Source organism: Dreissena polymorpha, chromosome 9, assembly GCF_020536995.1.
Source record: "Dreissena polymorpha isolate Duluth1 chromosome 9, UMN_Dpol_1.0, whole genome shotgun sequence".
In the NCBI taxonomy this organism is placed as follows: domain Eukaryota; kingdom Metazoa; phylum Mollusca; class Bivalvia; order Myida; family Dreissenidae; genus Dreissena; species Dreissena polymorpha.
This window is the reverse complement of record NC_068363.1, coordinates 62,002,586-62,023,390: the sequence shown is the minus strand read 5'-3', so window position 1 is coordinate 62,023,390 and position 20,805 is coordinate 62,002,586. Positions and strand designations below refer to the sequence as shown.

At 36.0% G+C, this 20,805-nt stretch overlaps 2 protein-coding genes across 2 annotated transcripts; one reads left to right on the top strand and one right to left on the bottom strand.

Annotated features, from left to right (window-relative positions):
- Nucleotides 1-847: 847 nt before the first annotated feature.
- Nucleotides 848-14,781, bottom strand: LOC127844597 (cytochrome c oxidase subunit 4 isoform 1, mitochondrial-like). Its single transcript, XM_052374988.1, has 5 exons — nt 14,625-14,781; nt 10,783-10,964; nt 7,445-7,615; nt 5,090-5,221; nt 848-1,268 (listed from the first exon to the last, which is right to left on the bottom strand). Exons 2-5 carry the CDS (start codon nt 10,961-10,963, stop codon nt 1,132-1,134), a joined length of 621 nt encoding a protein of 206 aa, XP_052230948.1. The 5' UTR covers nt 10,964; nt 14,625-14,781; the 3' UTR covers nt 848-1,131.
- Nucleotides 14,782-16,342: 1,561 nt separating this feature from the next.
- Nucleotides 16,343-20,701, top strand: LOC127844945 (uncharacterized). Its single transcript, XM_052375510.1, has 3 exons — nt 16,343-16,483; nt 18,137-18,252; nt 19,999-20,701. The coding sequence occupies exons 2-3, from the start codon at nt 18,177-18,179 to the stop codon at nt 20,592-20,594; spliced, it is 672 nt and encodes a 223-aa protein (XP_052231470.1). The 5' UTR covers nt 16,343-16,483; nt 18,137-18,176; the 3' UTR covers nt 20,595-20,701.
- Nucleotides 20,702-20,805: the final 104 nt, after the last annotated feature.

Sequence of the window (20,805 nt, the reverse complement as noted above, 5' to 3'; positions counted from 1 at the left end):
AATCTAATAACCATTTTTTTCCTTCGGAAAACCTGGTTAAAAATTATCTCCCTTTAAAGCTTGTTACTTCCTTTGGATTTTGTTTTTTTTACCTTTGACCTTGAAGGATGACCTTGACCTTTCACCACTCAAAATGTGCAGCTCCCTGAGATCCACATGCATGCCAACTTTCAAGTTGCTATCATCAACATTGCAAAAGTTTAACCAAGGTTAAAGTTTGTGACAGACAGACACAAACAATGACAGACAGGCCAAAAACAATATACCAGATCATTCGATCTGGGGGCATACAAACTGTGGGATACAACAACTTTGATAAAACTAAAGTCAAGCAAAACAACAGTTCAATACATAACTATATAGAACACAAAATGTTTTTTTCCTGCAAATGTCTTGTTAAAACTTTTTATTTTAAGATTACAACTAAAGTCATTATATTTGCATGTATTGAAGTCTTTTGAAAGGACTAATGGGCACTGAAAACATCGTCTAAAGATTCACCCAAGGGTCTGGTACTTTGTTCAGGGGTATGTGTTAGATTTTCTATTGCAGTGAACATATTCAGGTGGGGTTTACAAGTTTTTTGCAGCTTGAGGTTCTTTCTTTTCCTGTTGTGTACGCAGAACAGAATCCCGAGTTGCAGCATTAGACTGAACAGATAGTGTTCTGAAGCGTTCACAATAGATTTATAAGGAAAATTGTCCCAACAACTGTTTTTCAATTGAAAGGAATCTCACTTGCTAAAGAAATTGTCAGAAAAAGTTTCAGAACATGAATACAACAATTCTAAAGACATAATCTAGATTGTTGAATTTAATATGATGACGAAGTGAGATTAACACATGCAACATTTTCAAATAATTTATTCAAATTCTGAAACATAAAAACACATCATCCCATGTTACAGGCAACCAAAGTTTTCTTTATTTACAGTTAATTTATTTTTCAAGTTTTTCTTTCTCAATTGATGCCCATAACAATTAAGAAATGGGCACTTTGTTACATATTAATAATTAACACCACAATTGACATATCTTTTGTGTTTGATCTTCATGAAATGTCATTAACAATTCAGCAATGGGCACTTTGTTGTTTATAAATATTCCACCCTAAACCTTAAGCACCTGCTGTCTATTTCTTCCATTCATTCTTCTCGTAGTCATACTTGGAGGCCAGACCGGCCACTGGGTTCATTCCCATCATGACCATCCTCTGCATGCGGCCCGTCTCAATCTCCTCACTGTACGCTCTTGCCTTTGGTGGGACACCTGAAATATGGCATGAACTGAGTCTCAGTCTGGGAAAACTGGGCTTAACAAATGTGAATAAAGCACAGGCTAGTCTTGGCCAACACTACCCGCTGACACAATGCACAGTTTTACCAGAATGCAACTCATATGATGGGGTTGAGTGGTTATTGGGATGATATGGTGGTGCATAACCCAATTTAGCTGGTTTTTCTTTCTGATACATTTATGTACTTTTGTGGTGAATAGTCTGACATGTTGCAAATCTCCATAATTGTGGAAATATTGGTTGTCATTAAACTAAGAAAAAGAAATATTAACAAGCAAATTCGTTGAATTGATATCCCCCGCCAATATGCTTCTGGACACAAAAGTGTTATATTTGACACTCAGCTAAAAAAGCATTTTTTTAAGATACAAAGTGCCATAACTCCGTTATTAACAGATGGTGTTCAATGCAATTTGGCATGCATCATCCTCTTATCCATATATATACTCACATCAAGTTTCAATGAAATATACTAAAGCACTTCCAAGATATGGCTCCGGACACAAAAGTGCCAGACGGACAGAAGGAAAGACGGACGGACAACGCCAAAACAATATCCCTCCGCCTATGGCGGGGGATAATAAGTATAATAGGTAGAGCTATATTTCAGAAATCCCCCATAACCTCTTAATCCCAGTCATGGCAGACTTGTTGATGGCTAAGTGCAGGGGCAAATTGTGTGCTGTTTTTTTTTCATTAAAAAACACTAGAAGTATCCTTAAATAAAAAGTGTTTGCATTTTTGCTAGCCAACAAGAAAATTGCACAGAAAAACAAGTACAGCATTCAACATGTACGCCTTACTTAACACCTCTTTGACTTACAATTTAAACCAAAGTACGGCATCTGAACATCACTTTGACTTACAAGTAAGACTTAAGTACAGCTATTTTCCATCATGTTGACTTACAAGTATGACTCAAGTAGAGCTACTTTACGTAATTTTGACTAACAGTAAGACTTAAGTAGAGCTACTTTTCTTTACTAAAACTTACAAGTACGACTTTCACATGTAAGTAGAGCTATTCTAGGTCACTTTGACTAACAATTAAGAATAAAGAATAGCTACTTTACGTAACTTTGACTTACAAGTAAGGCTAAAGAAGAACTACTTTACCACACTTTGACTTAAAAGTAAGACTAAAGTAATGCATATTTACATCACTTTTACTTACAAGTAAGACTTAAGAAGAGCTACTTTACGTCACTTAGACTTACAAGTAAGACTACAGCAGAGCTACTTCAAATTACTTAGACTTACAAGTAAGACTTCAATAGAGCTATTTTACGTCACTTTGACTAACAATTAAAAATACAGAATAGCTACTTTACGTCACTTTGAGTTACAAGTAAGACTAAACAAAAACTACTTTACCACACTTTGACTTAAAAGTAAGACTAAAGTAGAGCTATTTTACGTCACTTAGACTTACAAGTAAGACTAAAGTAGAGCTATTTTACGTCACTAAGACTTACTAGTAAGACTAAAGTAGAGCTATTTTACGTCACTTAGACTTACAAGTAAGACTAAAGTTGAGCTGTGTAACGTCACTTTGACTTACAAGTAAGACTAAAGTAGAGCTATTTTACGTCACTTAGACTTACAAGTAAGACTAAAGTAGAGCTATTTTACGTCCCTTAGACTTACAAGTAAGACTAAAGTTGAGCTGTGTAACGTCACTTTGACTTACAAGTAAGACTAAAGTAGAGCTATTTTACGTCACTTAGACTTACAAGTAAGACTAAAGTAGAGCTATTTTACGTCACTTTGACTTACAAGTAAGACTAAAGTTGAGCTGTGTAACGTCACTTTGACTTACAAGTAAGACTAAAGTAGAGCTATTTTACGTCACTTAGACTTACAAGTAAGACTAAAGTAGAGCTATTTTACGTCACTTTGACTTACAAGTAAGACTAAAGTAGAGCTACAGTACATGACTTTGACTTACAAGTAAGACTAAATAAAGAGCTACTGATCCACGTAAATCCACGAATATAATACGCACTTTTTTACCTGCCCATTTTTTCTTCAAGTAGGGGGTGCCTATAATATACGAGTTTAGAGCAGAACACAATTTTTCCTGTGCATATTTTCAACTTAATCGTTGTTATTCGCTTTGCGGCAGCCATTTTGAACTACACCATTACATCAAAGGGGTGGAACAGGGCTTGCGCTGTCGTTCGCCATTTGAGCCATTTGCGAAAATATTGAGAATTTGGCTCAATAAAAATCTTATTTGCGAAAATCTAGTAAAATTTCATTGAAAACATCCGCCATTTATATCGGACTGGTTTTCTATATTTGTCTCTTTGTTTTAATGAAAGTGTTCGCAATTCGAACAGTAAACGAAACCCGGTCTGTACCCGATTATGAGACATCGCTTGACCTTATTGTTATTGAAATGCGCATGGTAGCTGGCCAATCAACAAGAAAACTCACTTACACATGAAATGAAGTTGTCAAATGAAACATGGGAACGGGAGGAGCAATAGGATAATATTGGGTAATTCATGCGCAGACATTGTTTACTTTGAATACAGAGTTAATATCGTCGTCTGCCTTCAATATAGCGACTGAACGCTAAGTCGTATAAAGAGATTAGCAAATGAAAAAAAACCCTGACAATAACCGTAAATAAATATATCTTAGCTGACCACTATTTATCTTTCTACCGCATATTAACCATATCTGAAGTAAAGAGTGGTAATTAAATAATTAGTTTTATGATGCTAATAGAGTCTATTACACCTTTCTGCCTATTGCCAAATTAAATTGAAAGGTGATAATTAGTTTGTTTTTTACTCCCAAACTAGCCTTAATGACAGCAGCGTATTTTAATTAAAGAGATCATGAAAAACACTAGCGGTTTAATTGTATTTTAAGTTTAATTAAAGTATCGAGTTTGTAACACTTCGGAAAAGTAATTCATCTAGACAACTATAAAAACGGAAGTACATGTAACCATTTTGTCTTCTTATTACTTTATTATTATTATAATTATTATCGTCCTGAATATTATCGAATCGAATTAAATGTGAAAACAAAAGACAGCGTCTCTGCTTCTTTCTTTTGCAATTATGACTGCTTGACCCGGATGTCAGCAAGCGGCCTGTGTGTTATCGGTAACAATCAATGGTAATATAAACAATTGACAAGAGATATTTATTATGCAACTGTCATGACAACAGCACTATAACACATCCCGATCAATATACTGGGGTATTACTGTGAAACAGATAGTTGACAACACCTAATTGATTTGCTATTTTCACAACACAAAAATATATTGACAATTTTTTTCGGAAATGGCCGATTTCAGACACTGATATTTTATTGCGTATTTTACTAGGATTTTCAATTTTTACCAATAAATTTTTACCAAACTCAGGGGTGCGTATTATACACGAGGGCGTATTATATTCGTGGATTTACAGTACTTAACGTCACTTAGACTTACAAGTAAGCCTTAAGTAGAGCTATTTTATGTGACTTTGACTTACAAGTAAGATTACTTAAAATCACTTTGACATACAATTAAGACTTAAGTAGAGCTACTTAACATCCCTTTGAATTAAAATTAAGAATTAAGTAGTTATTTTACCACACATTGCTTTACAAGTAAGACTGAGGAAGAGCTACTTTACATCACCTTGACTAACAAGTAAGACTCAAGTAGAGCTTCGATATATCACTTTGACTTACAAGACAAGTACAACTTAAGTATAGCTACGTAACCACACTTTGACATACAAGTGCGACTAAAGTTGAGCTACTTAACATCACTTTGACTTACAAGTAAGACTAAAGTAGAGCTGGTAGAGAATGGAGAAGCCCACAATGTAAAACACATGGATGAAGATCCTCTTGTAGCTCCCTGTGGGAGCATTCATCTCCGCAAATGTCTGGCGGAAGGAATTCCTGTACACTGAAAATATATAGAATAGAAGTACACTGGTACAATTTGAAAATGTACATAGAAATTTGTTTCGAGAAAAATACAGATAACTATGTATTTCTGACCAGCATAATGCCAAACAGGATATTACTCATATGGCTAGCATAGCTAAAGACCAGCCTGTGAATGTACGCAGTCCTGTCTGTAGCTACCCTGTCAACTATAAAGTCTCCCAAGGTTTCATGGTCTTATTTGCGGACAGGGTAACTCTGAATGCATAAGCTGGTAAGGAACTATGCTTGCCACATACTGCATAAGACCCATTTTCACATGATGTGTTTCTTTCCGTGGTGCTCACTCAACAATCAATTAACACAACTCTTGTTTCAAATGTTGAACAAGTTCATTCAGGAGAAATGTTCATAACTTCTCACAAATATACAAAAACACACTTTAAATATATTCATGAAAAATATTCAGCGATTGCTATCATTCTTGATTAAAGTATGTGTAAAATGTACTTTTCCAATTAATCAAAATTCCTGATTGCCGCCTAAATATCCCTAAAGAAACATTGCCTCAAGTTACATGTAGTTACAAACCTGCATTTTTTGTACTTAAACATATAAAATGAGCAATACAAATGAACATATCTAAGAATATTTAAATGGGTTTCAACTTCAAGCAATCAACTAGCAAGCAAATATAAAGACCAATGCTTCCAAATATGAATATTTCACAACATGAAATATTCCAATTATTTCAGAGTTGTTAATGCTAATTCTTCTCAATGGACGCACTGCCAGTACTTTGTCCAACTTGGCCAAAAAAAACTCGCCAATATTATTAGCCGCACTGAACCTTCCTGACAGGTAGCAAAGTCTAACACATAGACGACTTTACACCAATAAAATAACCAAAGGCAAGGATTCAATGATGCGAATCTGTAAAGCCCCAAAATTACTCAAAATCAACAAATATTACGTTAAAAAATTTTGTAAACAAGAAAAAAATTGTCACAAAACCAGGTTTTCAAAAAAGTATATTTAGAACTAGAGAGCTTTGTCACAGATGTGACGTATACCCCCACATGCAGCATTGACATAGAATATTTTGCATGCTGTCTTCACAAAACAAGAAAAGCTAATTTATGGCAATTTTTAAGAATTATAATTCCATTATCATTTATGGCCATTTTGACCTTTGAACCCTTGAATATATTCGCATGACACACCGTCCAATTACTGTGAACAAAATTAATGTACAGTGTCACTTTAAAATCTCACAATAAATGACATAGTTATGGCTCGGACAAGCACATTTATGGCCATTTTTTACCTTAGAACTCAAAGTGTGACCTTGACCTTGGAGATATTGACGTAATTCTTCCGCATGACACACCATCCAATGATTGTGAACAAATGTACAGAGCAATTTAAAAATATCACAATATATGACATAGTTATGGCTCGGACAAGATCATTTATGGCCGTTTTGATCTTTGAACTCAAAGTGTGACCTTGATGTTGCAGATATCAACATTTTTCTTTGCATGACACACCGTCCAATGATATTGAACAAATGTGCCAAATGATTTTAAAATCTCACAATGAATTACATAGTTATGGCCCGGACAAGCTCATTTATGGCCATTTTTGACCTTTGAACTCAGTGTGACCTTGGAGATATCGACGTAATTCTTTCACGTGGCACACCGTCCAATGATGGTGAACAAATGTGCCAAATGATTTTAAAATCTCACAATGAATGACATAGTCATGGCCCGGACAAGCTTGTTCCGCCCGCCCGCCGACATTCGCCAATCTAATAACCAGTTCTTTTTCCCCAGAAAACTTGGTTAAATATAGTTAATCCATAAAAAATAAGTGTTCCTTGTAGCAATAGCCATAATTTCAACAATAGATGTGGTCTGGTAACGTATATTCACGAGATGTTTTTTTTTTGTGACAATATATTCCATGTAAATTTCCCGCGACAATATCCGAACATTTATGAGCAAGCACAAGATTGGCTTCTGGCAGCGTTGGAAGCATGAAGTTCTCATGAGCTGCCTGAAGCCAATCTCTTGCTTGGTTGTATTGGTCGTAAATGTTCGAATATCGCGCAGGAAATTCACATGGAATGGACTGCACAGGCTAATCTAATACTACACTTTAGGCACAGGCATAAAGCCCCCATTTTCCACAAGTGAGGCTCAAATGTCATTGGTCGTTAGCTGTTATCTCTACTCACATTGTTTCTTCTCCTCCATGGTAAGGCTATTCCAGTCCCCCTTCTCTTTCGCCCTGAGAGCCAGGACCTCGCTGGTATTTTCTGCAAACCTCACTGCCGGGTACGGCTGGTCAGGGGTGTCGTGGTAGTCGTGACTCGTCCATATACTTGGTCCGACGATGTCACGGTTGCCTTCAAACAACAAACCAAGCAAGTTTATTATAAATTTGTTTTCAAACAGTAATTTGTTTTAACCAGTTGTTCAGTTATATCATGGCAGTCAGTTAACCCACATATACTTTTTTCTGGATATGCTTGTTTACCAGACTCAGGGCTACCCCTGGTTCAAACATTTCTGAGGCCAACATTTTCGCATGATGGATTTATTTGTAGCCTTTTAGAAACTGTAGAACAAGTTTCATCCAAGCAATTGGGATTGCCTGTTATAAGTCTAGTATTAGACAGGGACCTATATTTGTTTGTATAGGTCTCTGTATCAGAGCACTTAGTAAACATACTATGTACCGCAACTTGTCCATGGTAAATTTCTTTTAATATTATTCAAACAACTCAATGCAAAATTTGTCTTCCCATTTATTTATTATATGATTTTACTTTACAATTTTCCTGTAACATAACCACAATGCACTTAAGATGCAAGTGGTTAATTATTCAGGCATGAATAACACCATATTGTTACGTACCTCTGCTTTGAGGTATACCGTTTAAAATACTTGATTACTTATAGCTTTCAAATAGCTGTTAATATAGTGTTACGCTTGTTCCATCCGTTTTGAAATATGACACAAGCCGAAAATAAACGTTCAAATAATAATTTATTCGTGCGAAGACAATAATCGCAATAAACAACACTTTAGAGAGTGACACAATGTAAGTTATTCCTAATCGCCAGCTTCCCGGTAATTATACTAGGGTAGTGTTTACACGTATTTACACATGTGACGCACATTCAGACAGTTCTGCGTTTTTTCAGAATTTATGTAAATAATGCAATAAAAGTGTTAAAAACATTTCCAAAAGCAGTGTTACTTCATGTAAACAATCTTCATATCAATGGATTATTACTATAAAACGTATGTGATTATGACTTAAAGGTATTTACTTAGAAAAATGAATGACTGTCTCTCGACAAAAATTACATCTATTCTAGATCTTGACTTTTGCTCAACTGTCGAGTTTTTTTACTTATTGTTCAATACCGATGACCAAAATTGGTCAGTGACCAAGATTCTGGGCAGTGACCAAGATTCTGGTCATTAATGACCAGAATTCTGGGCACCAGTGACCAAAATTGGTCAGTGACGTGACTGACCAAAAATAATGACCAAGAAATTAGAACGATACATGACATCATTTGCCACATGTCATAACAATGAGATAAAATGGCGCCTTATTTAGAAAAACAATGAGAAATACAAAGTATTCAAATGGATGGCTCACCGCTAGATAACAGTTCTGGTGATGTTTACATTATATAGACTTAGTTGTGTACATTTGTCAATTGTTTTATATAGTCACATAATGTCACCAGAATAGAATGAACAACTTTAGAGGCAGACAATTGAACAGGTAAGTGCAACTGTTACACCTGGGGTGTATCAATATCACTATCAGTCATGAAATTCTGGAGTTTTGTGACAGTTTGATGGCTTCTTTACATCTAACACTACAGTGAACTCCTCCACGATAAAATTGTAGCCAGAAATTTTGCAATTGTATTATATATTACAAGAGGGCCTGAAAGGTCCAAAGTCACTCACCTGAGATACAGAGGAACTTACCTGTTTTGTGCAGCCCAAGATATCATTAGAAAAAATGTTCTGACCAAGTTTCATAAAGTGTGAACTCTAAATGTAACATTTAGAGTGCTAACAAGGTTTTACTAAAGCCATATTAGGATAAATTCCCCGCCCCCTGGTGGTGATGTTTTGCAACAGACTGAAACCATATTCAAACTCATTCAAGATATCATTAAATAAATGTTCTGACCAAGTTTCATGAAGATTTGACAGTAAATGTGACTTTTAGAGTGTTAACAAGTTTTTACTCAAGCCATTAAAGGAAAATGCTCTGCCCCTGGCGCCATGTTTTTCAACCAACATTAACCATTTTCAAACTCGTCCAAGATATCATTGGGACAAATCTGCTGATCAAGTTTCATAATGATCAGACAATAAATGTGGCCTCAAGAGTGTTAACAAGGTTTTACTATAGCCATCTAAGGAAAAAAGCCCCGACCCCTGGTGGTCATGTTTTTCAACTGACCATATCCATTTTCCTACTTATTCAAGATATCATTAGAACAAATGTTCTGACCAAGTTTTATTAAGATTAGACTATAAATGTTACTTGAAGAGCGCTAACAAGTTTTTACTTTAGCCATATAAGAAAAAATGCCCAAACCCCTGGCGGCCATGTTTTTCAGCCAACCTGAACCATTTTCATACTCGTCCAAGATATCGTTGGGACAAATCTTCTGACCAAGTTTCATTAAGATCTAACTATAAATGTGGCCTTTAGAGTGTTAACAAGGTTTTACTTTATGGACATATATAGCCATATAAGGAAAAATGCCCGCCCCCTGGCAGCCATGTTGTTCAACCAACTGGAACCATTTTCGAACTGTCCAAGATATCATTAGGACAAATCTTCTGACCAAGTTTCATGATGACCAACCAAGTTTCATGATGACCAGACCATAAATGTGGCCTCTAGAGTGTTAACAAGGTTTTTCTATAGCCATTTAAGGAAAAATGACCCACCCCCTGGCGGCCAGGTTTTTTTTACCAACCAGAACCATTTTGGAAATTGTCCAAGATATCATAAAATAAATGTGGCCTCTAAAATGTTAACAAGGCAAATGTTGACGACGCACGACGGATGACAGACGACGGACAAAAGGTGATCACAAAAGCTCACCATAAGCGGGTCCAACGATCTTGCATTTCACCGTCGGCCTTGTTAATTGTTTGTCGGCAATGGCCGACGGTCTTTCGCCGTGTCTGTTCTCAATGTATATTACTTTTAAGTGATGTCTTAGTTGAAGATTTAAACTTTCATACCACAGTTGTGGAGCCTGATCTTCAAAATCACAAACAAGCATAAGGACTGAGCCTCGCTCTGTGAAAACAGGGCTCAATGCATGTGAGTTAAGTGTCTGCAAGGGCTAATCAGGGATGACACTTTCTGCTTTTATGGTATTTTGGTTTAAAGTAAGTCTATTCTTAGCTAAAATCAAGTTTAGGCAGAAAGTGTCTTCTCTGACTAATCTCAGATGACACTTTACGCATATGCATTCAAACAAGTTTTCACAAAGCATGGCTCATTTGTGTTCATACCTATTTGAGGGTACCATAAATCTTTAATAGCCTGAGAAATCTTGGAGCTGTCCGGCTGACTTGTGGACTTCTCAACTAGGGCGTCAACCCTGGTGACAGCTGTGGTCAAACGAGGGGCACTCTGGGATAGGGCCCTTGTGTTAATGTGGACCACAGCCTTTGCTGGGATGCGTGATAACATTCTGTAATGCAAGAATAACAAGAGATGTGTTTGTCAGAAACACAATGCCCCCTACTGCGCCGCTTTGAAATAAAATTTCTATTTATCATTTGGCAGGTATAGAAATCATATCCCTTTAAAGGTTATTACTTCCCTTGAAAATAGTCCACTCCAACTTGGGGGTGGGGGGGTGGGGAGGGTCTCACAGTCAATTATGACCATGTCAGACATCACTGACAACCAAGGCCTGTGGTTTAAAAGAGATTATAGCCAGAGTTGATCATGTATCTACATATTAGGGAATCTAAAAAGATGCGATTATGTGTTACTATACCTAACAGGGTTTAAAAAAAATGATGTAATGAATGACTTACTAGATTGGCGTTTTTTTAAATAGTCATAACGCACCGAATATCATCCAAAATAAATGTCTAAAAAACATTTAAGTATGGATGGGCCAAGGCTGCCCTCCCAAACCCACCTCTAACGGCGCCGGGGCTTCTGAAAAAATGCTGTGGAAAGCACTGGCCTAGATATTGTTAAGATATACTTTCTGACCAAGTTTTATCAAAATTGAGCCATAAATGCGGCCTCTGATGTGGTAACAGTTTTTTAACAACCATTTTACCCGATGGCCTTTTTTTCCATGCGCATGACCCAGATCTGAATTTGGCCTACCAAACTTTCTTTGATTATAAGATGGGGAAATTTGCCTCAAAATTTCGGTTGATTAAAAAGTTCGGGACTTGAAAATTATTTTTAAATTGTGCATAGATTTCTAAATGTAAACATTGAGCAAGATCTACCCTAGTTCTGGCTACCATAACTTTAAATGCCGCTTTTTATGATTTTTGACTGGCGCAACTTTAAAGTTATGGACCAACCCCATTAGGAAAGTCAACCAGAAATTCCCGAAAAATTGACAGTTAACAAAGACCGGTCCAATACAGCTTATAAATGCAGCTATTTGCCACAATCAACCACTTGATCGGAAATATTGACAATTTTCACATTTAACTGATCTATTCTTTCACAAAATACTATATTAAACATTTGAAATTTATCTTTTCTGCTCCTACATATCGAGAAAAACAGCAATATGACAGACATTCTTGAAATGAGAATCTCCCGAGATTTCACGGTCATATGACGTTATTTCTATTATTAGTAACATACCATGTGCTCAAGTGTTTTCAAATTCAGAATGACATTTCCCTGTATTTTAAATTATTCTTGCTTGTTTTGTAAACAAATTGTAGCGTAAATACAAACTTGAAGTTAAAATTATTTAAAATTACCTGATTCACTTTGAAATCAGTCTTTTAATCCACCAGACGTAAGTTGTTAATCACAAATAATAGATTTCCGAAAACGAAAGTAATGTTTACAATTTCAGCAAAAAATGTCAAGGTCGATCGGAAAGTATCCAAATGAAAACTTGTCACATGACAAATCGACAATGAGGTCAAAATTGTGAATTTCAGGCTGATAAAGAGTTATTTTCATCTATTGTATGATGAATTTAAAACATTTGAACCTTAAAATATGCCCCGATGCAGTAATTTATATTCATTTACCAATGTATGTAGAAATGTATCCAAGAAAATGAACTGTCTTTGATTTATAGCGTGACATAAATATGTTATGACTCTGGTTGACTTTTGATATGGGGTTCGCTTCAGCATACAGGTCTGTCAATAATACTGTACGCCAGGATTTTTAACCAGGTTTTCCGAAGGAAAAAACTGGTTATTAGATTGGCGAATGCGGGCGGGCTGGCGGAACAAGCTTGTCCTGGCCATAACTATGTCGTTCATTGTCAGATTTTAAAATCATTTGGCACATTTGTTCACCATCATTGGACAGTGTGTCGCGCGAAATAATTACGTTGATATCTCCAAGGTCAAGGTCAAACTTTGAGTTCAAAGGTCAAAAATGGCCATAAATGAGCTTGTCCTGCCCATAACTATGTCATTCATTGTGAGATTTTAAAATCATTTGGCACATTTGTTCACCATCATGGGACGGTGTGTCACACGAAAGAATCACGTCAATATCTCCAATGTCAAGGTCGCCACGACTAAAAATAGATTTTTTTTAAAAACAAACTTACAAAGGGGGTTATTTTTTTTTGTTCATTTCAAAAGTTCAGTTTGAGTTTTCTCCCTTTATCAGATTTTTTTTTCACAATGAAAACCTGGTTTTGTGACAATTTTGTCCCTTGTTTATCTTATTTTTGGGAAAGGGCTTGACCTTTTATGAGGGGAAAAATAATTGCGCGAAATGCTGGATTTTGGGGAAAAAAATCATGCAAAAACGCCGGATTTTGGGGAAAATAAGGAAAATAAATTAAACATATTTTACTGTTTTTAAAACAAATTCAAGGCAACAGATAATTTAATGATGCAATATGTTATATTTTCTACACTGGATCAGGTTAACTTATGTATTTAAAGTTAAAAAAAAAAAAAAATGGGGGAAAATTTACCTTTTGAGGGGGAAAAAAAATCCGAGGGGAAAGGGCCCTTTTTCGGCGTGTCCCAAAGAAGGAAAAAAAGCCCTGCTGTACGCTGAAGTTTCTTTAGCTAGATGTACCCAGAACTTAGAATGGTTAAAAACAAAGGATTAGAGATGTTGCGACGTATGTATGTACAGACCAACCGCCAAGCGTAATCCTAAATGCCTTCCACTTTTTGGGGGCATTATCCTTGAAGTACCTCTTCTCGAACCCTTCATTTGTTTACATTTTATGAACATGCGCGCATTCGCACTACGTCACCGGTTTTTGTGTATAAGTAATTTGATTACAACAACTCGAGCATAGCAGCAAATCGACGAAAATGCGTCAAAAACAGGAAGAATAAAAAAATTAATAGATTAATCATAAAACACGTAAAACTCATTGTATTTCTTAATGCTTTTAACATATATAAGGATTTTCCTTAAAAAAACTATAAAAACATGGTCTAATTTTTTTTCTCAACTTTGCTTGACAATTTACACATTTTGGCTGCTGCAATAAGTCATGTGACCATGGTCAACACATGTGACTTATTTATTTTTAATGTTGTACACTGAAGGGTTCGAAAGCAGGTACTCTTGTTTGAATGGCATTGATAGTTTTACATGATATGGATGTGCTGGAAACTTGAACAAATTTGTTATCAAAAGAGGATTTACATAGCAATTAAAGTTGCCAGCCATGTAGAAACAAGTTATTTATCAAATAGAGTACTTATTAATATGTTTCACTATTTTCAATATTATATTTTAGTCAAATTGATGTGTCAAAAATTAAGAGGTTTGAAAGATGGTACGTCCATGATAATTAAAAAGGTCAAAATTGTCATTTCATTAATGATAAGACTAAATGATGGAACACAAAATAACTTATGATTTTAACGTAATCTATAATGAAATCATAATAGCTGTAAAATTGTTCAATAAGCCTGCGAGGGAAAGCGAAACATTCGCTTAAACTCAACTATTTTGCGAACGTGATTTGAATTATGCTAACCCCACCCACTAATCGGATGTACAGAGATCAATCGCTTTTACTAGATAAAAAAAGAGTTGGTGATTTATGAATTAAAAAAGTAATGGCAGGTTAACAACTATGTTTTAATCGTGATTGTCAGTCTTTACCGATTCTGTAAACAAGAAACATGACAGACACACTCACTTTCTTATTTTCGAAGCACACAAATGGCCGAAGGACGACCAGGAAACGCTCCCTTGAATACGTATTGGCAACCGGTTGTTAAAGTTATTTATGTCAATAAGTAATTACTATCTGCTATATTTAATATATTTAATATATTGTACATAAATAGCAAATAGAAAGATAAATAGTTATAATTGATGTGTATTGTTAAACCAAATGGTATTTTTCTTAATTCTATTATTTTTAATCGATTAATAGCGATGCCTTGAAAAGTTTACCCTACACTAAGCTGTGACTAAAATACGAAAGGGAACTGATTGATCAGGAATTCGAGTATTATTTTAACAATTTCATTGCATGGCATTATCTTGGAAAACATGAAGTGTCTGTACCTGCCAAAGCCTTTAAACACCAATGGGATAATCTGTCTGTCTGTCTGTCTGTCTGTCTGTCTGTCTGTCTGTCTGTCTGTCTGTCTGTCTGTCTGTCTGTCTGTCTGTCTGTCTGTCTGTCTGTCTGTCTGTCTGTCTGTCTGTCTGTCTGTCTGTCTGTCTGTCTGTCTGTCTGTCTGTCTATACTGTCTAACTCCCATTGCGAGTATTATTGACACCTAAACCTAAAAACGCCTATCAAAACTATCTTTCATTAACCACTCATGCTACTGTGGTTTGACAGGGTGTTTGTGTCCTATTTTGGATAAAAAGTTCCATGGTTTTATTTTTATTTTTTTAATATTGTGTTATATTATCAATCAGACAGCTGATAAGTTCATCGTGGTTCTCCGTTCGTTAAAAATCTATAATTAAAACGCCGTCCAAGCTGCAAATAAAAAGAACAGCTACGCCACTGCATGATAAATAAATTTAACAAATCTAAATATACGGTATACGGCGAATAGTGAAACATAAATAAATAAATTCAGTGACCTTCCACACCAGGTCATCAACAACATTATTGCAGCCTATTGCAAATTGAAAATAATAGACGTATCCGGAAATAGATTTCATTCGTAATGGGTTAGATTTTGACAAACTCTGGTTACTAAGCTGCAATATTTTAGTCTTAAACTATCTAATTACCGGTAATCTTTATCATTTGAATCAAACTGCCATTTGTGGATATCATGGATTAGGTTTGTTTGTTCCTACGGTATAGACGGGGGTTTCCAAACTTTTTGTGATCAGGTTTAAAGCTATTTTTTGGTAAAAACTCAGTTTCTGATACAAATTCGACTAATGTATACCGGTAATCCTTTTAAAATTCTTGCACCGTATCAACCTTTATTGAGCCTTGTTCTGAGAAAACTGGGCTTAATGCATTTACGTAAAGTGTCTTCCCATATTAGCCTGTGCCGTCCGCAGACTTCCTTGGAACTAAAAATAACATAAAAACGGAAAGTGTCGTCCCTGATTAGCATGTGCGGACTGCACAGGCCTATCTGGGATGACACTTTACGCACATGCATTATGCCCAGTTTTCTCAGAACGCGACTCAATGACTTACTTGAATGAAGCTTCCAATAGTGGATGAGTATAAATGAAATAAGCCGCGCTTAAAAATGACACACCCTTATCCAGCCTGAGTCTTCAAAACTTAAGACCTGTTGTCATTTGACAATGGTTTTGTTCCAAAAAATGCATTAAGTCATTTATGGGGATTTCCAAAGTCTAGCGCAATTTAAAAAGTAATTTAAGAAACGACGTGTTCATAATGTATATTAGTAAAAATGACGTTAATCATGCAGTGACGTTGCTGGTGCGATGCCCGACTATAATCGTCGTCAAAGAGATAGCGTCATCTAGCTTCAATAAGATCTACACCTTTAGCAATCTAGAACAGAATTTGCATTACGTTATTGAAATAGTAAAAAACACCAGGTATGTTTGCAACAATTGTAGTTATATCAACGCTTATAATTATGCATTATATGGACATTATTATGGATTGTTCCGTACACTGTGTCCACTTTATTCGATAAAACCGTGTCATGAAATCCTCTATGGCAACTAGTAGGTCTAAAAGTTACATACACAATGCATTTCTAATGTTATCATATGCTTATTGTCATAGGATAACCAAGTAGAGTCGAAGTACGGTGATTTTTGTTTGTGTTTATTTGCCTATTTGCGGTTTACGGAAACTAAAAAAAAAATAAAAAAATCTTTTCGTGCCGTTTACAACTGATGATGTCGACATCGATGAAGCAAGGCAAACTTAATTTTGTTATAGCCATGTATTTATATCTTTAAAAAATAAATTACTTTGATTACTTCACTAATACGATTTCTGCCTACTCATGTCCCTCCACGCATGTTAAGTTTAATGATACTATCGATTTTATTGTTTGCTTATATGATTATCTTAAGTCATTCAGTTTGGTGGTATTATTTGTATCATACACTTAGACACTTTTTTTTAAAAACAACACGTATTCAAATCAATATAGCTTCTTTATTTTTAAACGGATTTTATTGTAATTTAGACCAAGAATAATATATCTGATAATTCATGTGAATTTATTTGAAATTGAAAAAAAATAGATAGCAAATTAAAAACATCACTCCAATAGTCAAATTCTCAAAATCGTACTACGTTTAATAATAACAATGTGAAAAGTCACAAATATCACAAATTCGAGTGGCTAATAGCTTGTATGTTCCCTCATGATTCTAACACTCTAACACATCCCTTTCTAATTGAAGTCTCGTAATTAACGGTAAAACATTGCGGGTTGTTTCGCCACTCATCCACAAGGGTCTGTCCTAATTCACGCAGAGTTAGACTTTTCTGAAGCAACACTTATTATTATATTAAATCTCGGTTATGAGTAAAGGCTTTTATTTAAAATTGTACATGTGATCATTTGACATCATTCGGTGCAATCTCGCGATACATTCGTTCATCTGTGACGATCGGACGTTTAAGCATGTGGGTCAACATGTTCATTGCGATGTTACTCTCATAACTATTCATACAAGGTATATTGTTTTTTGAATTCATTGTATGTTTACCTGGTGTAAATCCCACCATTAATGATAAAATTGAAATAATATTAGAATTATATCGCGTTTCACCATTCCCACTTACACAAAGATTAAGCCGTACCTACCCTACGTGCAAAAGCGTTCTATCGTCATGGATGAATGATTATATCGTGAACTTGCACATAATGCAGTCAAATGATCACATCTAAAAAAATTAATCAAAATCTTGACTCATAACGGAGATATCCAAGTTTGAAAAGTGTTGCGTTAGAAAAGTCTCCAAGTGTAGACCAATGCGGTGCAAAATCGTGTCCTACTTTCAGTCTGTAGAGCACTTTGTTTTCAACGTCTAAGTCTAACAGTGGTTGTCCGATCTACAATTACTTTGATAAACATTTGAGGTTATACACGGCTTAGTTTAAACCTTGTATATGAACTAAAAGGGAATAACTGTGTTACAAACATTTCTTTGTTGTCTCATGATATTTTTTTCTGAGAATATTACAATTTTTTTGACATTAACAATAAAAGAAAACTATGTTCTAGTTTGAATGTGCAGCCTTTACCGTGTACGGAACAAGTCGTCATGGAGGATGTGTTGATTCACGCAGTAAAGCCGTCCTTTTTCTTGCTCACTCCCCATCCTTACAGACAGGAAATGCGTAAGTATAATATCGGTTTCCCGCACGAAGACCATTATTTTCTCGAGTAAAACCTGTAGCATTCCGCAATACCACGAGTATACTTCGCCATCCATAAGTTTCCAAACCATACACCATGTACCCCGCGCCACACCATAATCATCTCGCCCGAGTATTCTGTACCATACCATGAGTATTCGAAGCCATACCCGAGTAAACAGTACTATACTTTGAGTTTCCGTCCCATACTATGAGAATTATGTGCCATACGATAAATATTCCGCTCCGTTCACCGAAAATCCAGCGCCATATCACGAGTACTCCGCGAAATAATATGGGTATTATAATACTTGCACTTGCACATTATCATGAGTAATTCGCTGCATACCATGATTATTACGTATCATACCATGTGTAGCCCGCGCACAACCATGGGTAGCCTTGGAAAAACGCGAATGACCCGTGCAATACCACGAATATCCCAAGACATACCATAAGTATCCCGCCTTAGAGTTTGCCGCGCAATTCCAGGAGTATCCCGCGCTGAACAATTATCTCATGCCATACAATAAGTATTCTCCGCAATACCACGAGTATCCCTGGACATACATGCAAGTATACCGCGCTATGCAATGAGTATGCCGTAACATATTATCAGAGCCACGCGATGTACAATAATTATCCCGCTTTATGCCAAAAGTATCCCGCGCAATTCCATGAGAATACCGTGCGACTCATTGAATATTGTGTGAACAGCATGAGTTACCTTTGATATACCCTAAGTTTCCTGTGCCGTACCTTATGCACTTGGATGCGTTGATATATATCGGTAACCTACACACGAATATTTTCAGGAGCTTTTCGAATTTCCGCACATGCATTTGTATCCGTTTTGTTAGTAAACGGACGCTCTCTTCCACCAAGCCGCATTAATTAGTTGTCGAATGTGTATGTATTTTAGTATTGTTTTATTTTGTTCTAAAGATTCCAGGTTGTTTATTAAATTAAAGGAATTTGAAATAGTCAGCCTCCAGTAACGCAGTCGAAGATAACAAGCGGGCAATATACTTTCTTCTTTATGAGATTATTTAAATGGCATATATCGCTCTTTGATGACGATTTTTATGTATGCTAGATATTGAGATACGAAATGCGGACCTTGGAACGGTTGCTCGTTGTGTTAGATGATTGATTTCTTGCATGTACGGAAATACGATTTTTTAAACCTATTAAAAGCGGCGCAATTAATCAATTTACTTGTTTGCATCAATATTTTAACAATGTCATGAAGTATGGTGACTTATATCTGTCTAATCATTCTGGAGTGTGACCTTTGTCATTTTCCGTGTTAGCAGCAAATGTTACCAAGTACTATCGGCGCGTATATTTGTCGCTCTCGCGTAATAAATCCACTGTTTAAACAATACATATCTGTACTTAATCTATTTATGCCTAGTGGACTCTCCCATCCTTCTAAATTGGATAACTTTTTCTTCCCCAAAATTAGGGATGTCTAGTATATTTATTTCTATATTTAGAATATTTCTTACCGAAATTCCTTTAAGCAAACAGCGTAGACCCTGATGAGACGCCGCATTATGCCGTTTTCTAGACGCTAGGCATAAATAGGTTAAGTGCATCTAATTTTCGGATGCGGATGTAATTTTCAGCATTAGCTTTGGCTTAAAATTAAACACAACTAATCAATTCAAAACGCACGTATCATATTTTTTAACGCAATACATTTATTAACAAAATCAATTGCAGTTGATGACATCAACACCAATGCAAAGAACCTTAGCAACAAACGACCCACACGCGCTCCGTCTGCCAATGCCATCCGAAATATCGACATTTCTCGACCAAACGAGCGGACATCCAGTCTACACGCGACCGCAATTAGAAGCTCCGGGAGTTTACCGAGAACGCCATCTATCGAGACGCCACTCGGACTAGTACGGAATACATCGTCAAACTCCATGGAACCAGTTCGCATGCATAGCGGAACCAGCTCGGAAAATTTTAAGCGGGAAATCAGTACATATAAATTGAATGCCATGCCCGCTTTAGCTGAAGATGAGATTGTTCTAGACGAAGAAACCGGTTCAAGCAGACGTTCATCTAAAACAAACGATAAATCGAAAATCAAGCGGACTAAACCGAAACGAGTTTCTCAAGATGCATTTGCAGAAGTTGAGCTAGAATCAGAAGACATGGCGGAGTCTGGCAATCTGGTTCCTCCCGCAGTGGGTAAAAAGGAGGCGTCGCGAAGATTCACGAGGGTTAAAAAGTTCTTTGTAAGATTTTTCGCATGCACCAGGGCTAACAAAAATGACGAGTTCGAAAACGGACAACGGGTCTGATTCTCAGCTTAACAAACAATACCATAATTTGCTTCTTAGTTATTGCCTTCAAATTGCTTATTTGATTATATATCATTGCGATAGAAATTAAAAGAACAATTTGTTTATTTATAGTTTTATCTAAATGAGAAGAAGTTGACAAAGGTACTCAGGTAAGGCATGCTATGTGTAAACCTGTTGGTTTCTTCAATCCGCATAGACTATTCCAGGG